Raw genomic sequence first — 4,777 nt, forward strand, 5'->3', positions numbered from 1 at the left:
AGGCTCAGCGGCCATGGCTCACGGGCCCAGCCGCTCCGCGGCATGTGGGATCCTCCCAGACCGGGGCGCGAACCCGGTTCCCCTGCATCAGCAGGCGGACGCGCAACCACTGCGCCACCAGGGAAGCCCCAGAGCTACTTCTTTTCCTCTCCCCTGTTCTGACAAAAGGTCCTGGGCCTGCCTTAATAGCTTTTGCTGCTTGTGCTTTGTTTCACATTCCACAAAAGCAAACCCCTTCGGATCTCCAGTAGACAACTTATAATGTGATATACTTACAGAAACAACATTGCCACATTTCCCAAATAATCCAGCTGCGATTAACATTTTGGGGAAGTAACTCCTATGATACATTAGAAGCAATATTAAATAAAATATTAAATAATTCTTTAAAAAAAAAAGAGTTTGCTAAAATCTAAGTCCCACTGGACAGAAGCCCAGGGACCCCTGTCACCAGTGACCACTGGCAAATAGGATTTCAATTGCAAAGTTTGATTCCTATTTTCTAAGCAATTTTTTTAAGACCTAGTAAAACTCTGTCAGTGTAATTAATGACTGAAAAGAGCAACCACAGTGGATTTCCATTGTTTCCTTCACAGGTAAGGCCTTGGAAAAGGCTGGGGGGAAAGAGTTCTTGGAAACAGTAAAGGAGCTTCGCAAGTCCCAGGGCCCTTTGGAAGTAGCTGAAGGTAAGTGTGGAACCAGGCCATGTTCCCTGCACAGCCTCACCACCTTCCCCTCCAGCATGACATGCTTCACACACATTCAGTTTGCAGAGCAAAAGAGGCCATAACCAATCAGGAAGCTATGTTAGCATCTCTCAGATAATTTGAGCAGGCCTGTGTAGATCATTTCGTACACTTTGGGGACTGTAAAGTGTCTGGATAGTTCAAGCCAAATTGCATCCCAGCTCACCCCAAAATGGTCTAGAGCAATTGGGTAACTTTGTGTGTGTGTGGAAAATACACATGACAAAATTTACCATTGTAACCTTTAAACATTGTACAATGTGGTGGCATTAAGTACACTCAGTGCTGTTCCTCCATCACCACTATCTAGTCCCAGAACTTTTTATCACCTTCTATGGAAACCCCACACCCATCAAGTAGTCACGTCATCCCTCCCCCAACCCCTGGCAACCACCAGTCCGCCTTCTCTTTTGATGGATTTGCCTCTTCTGGATATTTCATGTAAGTGGAATCGTATAATATGTGATCTTCTGTGTCTGGCTTCTTTCACTTAAAATGTTTTCGAGGTTCATCCATGTTGTACCGTGTATCAGTACTTCATTCCTTTCTACGACTGAATGCTATTCCATTTGTTTATCCATTCGTCACTTGGGTTGTTTCCATCCTTGGCTATTGTGAATAGAGCTGCTCTGAACATTTGTGCACAGGTTTTTGTTTGAACACTTATTTTCAAGAATATTGGATAACTTTTTGACAGGTGGGCCCAACTTCAGATCCGTGTCCCCGCCCACCTCCAGGGACCATCTAGTCAGTGCCAAGTGCTGCCCTGGTGCTGGGGCCCCAAAGACAAATAAAACCCACTCCTGCCCTCAAGCACTGGACAGTCAAGGAGAGACAGACACACAAGTGGGGCACAGAGAGGGAGCCATGCTCTCTGCTTTGGGGAGTTGGGGAGGCGCCAGGGAGGATATAAGACCTGTGTGTGAGAAGGCTCAGTCAGGAGCAGCGGGGTGAAAGAGAGGAATAGCAGCCAGAGATGAGCCTTGCCCTTGGGCTGTGCTAAGGGTCTGGATTTGACTCTATACAGATGAGAGTAGGAGCTGGGGGCTGTGATGATCAGATCTGATAGCGAGAAAAGTAATGGGGCTTCGGTCAAGAAAGAACATGAGTCCGCACTTTACAGTCTGCACATACCACTCCCCATACGATGATAGATAGAATTTCCTTTTTAAAATTTTAAGACAGAGCCACACTGAAATATAAAATAAATATCCAGGACTTCCCTGGCGGTCCAGTGGTTAAGATTCCGCACTCTCAATGCAGGGGGCACAGGTTCGGTCCCTGGTCAGGGAACTAAAATCCCACATGCTGCACGGCGTGGCTAAATAAATAAATAAATAAATAAACATCCACGTGGACAGAGAAGAGCTGCAGGCAGCAGCAGGGGGGGGGGACGTGGAAGCCGCGGGCTGGGCTCCAGGTCTGGTAACATGCAAAGCCATCAGGAGGTCAACTCTTACCTACTGATGGGACCGGAGTCACCTCACGCTTGGAGGGGACCAGGAGCCAGGCTCGCTGCTCAAAGCAAGGGCTGGATGCAACTCCCAAGCTCTTACAGGAAGCCAAGGCTCTGACCGCCACCCAGGGCTATGGCTCGTGTGAAATCTGTTTTCTAGAGTAGCAGGAGGGAGCAGAGAGCCCCTCGCCCAGGCCCAGGGCCACGTGGCCCACTGGCTCAGTGTCTGGATCTACCGCCTCCCCTGTATGACCATGAGACAGAGCCCTGGATCATCCTTGTAAGACAGGATCCTAACTGCGGGGGTCTTGCAAACTGCCTGATGGGGTGGGAAGGAGAGAAAAATAGTTTCTCTACATAGAGTGAGAGCCTCCAACACGCTTCTAAACAGTTCCAGAGGCAGAAAATAGGTAGAGAGGCAGTATGTGAAAAGATGAAGCGATACAAACTACTATGTGTGAAATAAATAAGCTACAAGGATATATTGTACAACACAGGGAATATAGCCAGTGTAGCCAATATTTTATAATAACTTTAAATGAAGTATAATCTATAAAAATTTTGAAGCACTATGTTGCACACCAGAAACTAATACGTTGTAAATCAACTATCCCTCAATTTAAAAAAAAAAAAAAAAAAAAAGATCATGGCTGAGAATTTTCCAGAATGAAACCCACGAGTCCTCAGGTTGAAAACACTGAGTATATTAAATCAAAATAAATCCCAAACCTGGCCCATCAGGAATTCCCGGGCAGTCCAGTGGTTAGGACTCCACGCTTTCACTGTCGCGGGCTCGAGCTCGATCCCTGAGCAACATCCTGAAAGCCACGCGGTGTGGCTAAACCAAAAACAAAACCAAAAAAAAACAAACAAAACCTGGCCCATCATGGTGACATCTCTAAAGCTGAAAAATCAAGAGAAACCTGAAAAGCAACCCAAGAAAGGCAGAGTGTTTGTAAAAATGGTTCTCCTGACAGCCGACTTCTCATAAGCAACAAAGGATGCTTGGAGACAGAAAAGAAGTATCTCCAAAGCACTGAGGGGAAAAACTGTCAACTAAGAAGTCCATGTATTACTTTGTTATTATTCAACAGGGAGGGTGAAAGATGCAGAATTACAGACATGCAAAAATTGAGAGTCAGAAGCCCTCAGACTCTTGCTGAAAGGACCACAGAGGCCTCACTGGGAGAAACAGAAGTGAATCCAGAAGGAAGGAGAGGGCTGCAGGAAACAAGCGTTAGCTAAGAAATCGGGGCATATCTGTCAGGTCTAAGTATCCATGGACTTGGGGCCAAACAGTGGTAGCTCCCTGGGAAGAAGGGATTGGTGAGGGTGAATCTGAAAAAGGGGAGAGACAGTTCATCAGGGTCTAACACCATATTTCATTTAGTTTCAAAACACCATTAGTTGTAAGATATGCCCTTATTGTAAGAAAGAATAAATTTCCAAGATGGAGTGTCCAGTAGGAGACCCCACACAAATCCAGGACACATTCAGTTTAAGAGCTAGCAAGAAATGAATTACCATGCAGAAAGGGCAGCAAGTACCTTTTTTTAAAAAAAAAAAAAAATTTTATTTATTTATTTTTGGCTGTGTTGGGTCTTCGCTGCTGCATGCGGGCTTTCTCTAGTTGTGGCGAGCAGGGGCTACTCTTCCTTGCTGTGCACAGGCTTCTCATTGCGGTGGCTTCTCTTGTTGCAGAGCATGGGCTCTAGGCACGCGGGCTTCGGTAGTTGTGGCTCGCGTGCTCTAGAGCGCAGGCTCAGTAGCTGTGGTGCACGGGCTTAGTTGCTCCGCGGAATGTGGGATCTTCCTGGACCAGGGCTCGAACCCATGTCCCCTGCATTGGCAGGTGGATTCTTAACCACTGTGCCACCAGGGAAGCCCCAAGTACCTGTCTTGACCTTGGCACTGGGTGGACCGAGGGGGACAAAAAACCTCACTAGGGAACTTGAACCACAAGCTGGTACTCCTGTGGATTTGCAGCCGAATCCAGTGCGGCCCAAAAACCTCAATCAGGAAAGTTAGTGGGACATGACCTGGGTATGGTAGGGTCCCCAGGTGACATAGAAGTAAATACAACTTCCCTCTGGAAGAACTCATCTCAATCCAAGCCCACAGCCATTGTCAAATGCATCCTGATTCCAGCCAGGAAGGTGGATGGGACAGGGGTGGGAGGTGGTGGTAGAAATGAAGCAGATGGGCCTGGAATGAGACAAGTCAGAGGAAACCGACAGGTGGTGCCGGAGACAGAGATGGAGAAAGGGGAATCAGGCTTCAGGAGTGAATGATGATTTTGTTGGGCACATGTTGGACCTGGGACACCAGCAATGTCACTGGTAAGCAGTTGGTGAAAACTGAGGACGAAAATGGTTTGCAGACGGCTGTTTAAAAGCCAGGGCCAAGGGCTTCCCTGGTGGCGCAGTGGTTGAGAGTCTGCCTGCCGATGCAGGGGACACGGGTTCGTGCCCCGGTCCGGGAAGATCCCACATGCCGCGGAGCGGCTGGGCCCGTGAGCCATGGCCGCTGAGCCTGTGCGTCCGGAACCTGTGCTCCGCAGCGGGAGAGGTCACAG

General features: G+C 48.0%; 2 protein-coding genes across 4 annotated transcripts in view; one reads left to right on the forward strand and one right to left on the reverse strand.

Moving 5' to 3' along the window:
* Positions 1–4,777, forward strand: part of MACROH2A2 (macroH2A.2 histone) — a 54,735-nt gene that overhangs the window by 44,607 nt on the left and 5,351 nt on the right. Inside the window, exon 7 of the mRNA XM_007103400.4 lies at positions 597–686. Within this exon, the coding sequence (XP_007103462.1) occupies positions 597–686 (90 nt within the window). The remainder of the gene's footprint in view (positions 1–596; positions 687–4,777) is intronic.
* Positions 1–4,777, reverse strand: part of AIFM2 (AIF family member 2) — a 35,197-nt gene that overhangs the window by 7,990 nt on the left and 22,430 nt on the right. The gene's annotated exons all lie outside the window — the stretch shown is intronic.

Source organism: Physeter macrocephalus, chromosome 20 (genome assembly GCF_002837175.3).
Source record: "Physeter macrocephalus isolate SW-GA chromosome 20, ASM283717v5, whole genome shotgun sequence".
In the NCBI taxonomy this organism is placed as follows: Eukaryota; Metazoa; Chordata; class Mammalia; order Artiodactyla; family Physeteridae; genus Physeter; species Physeter macrocephalus.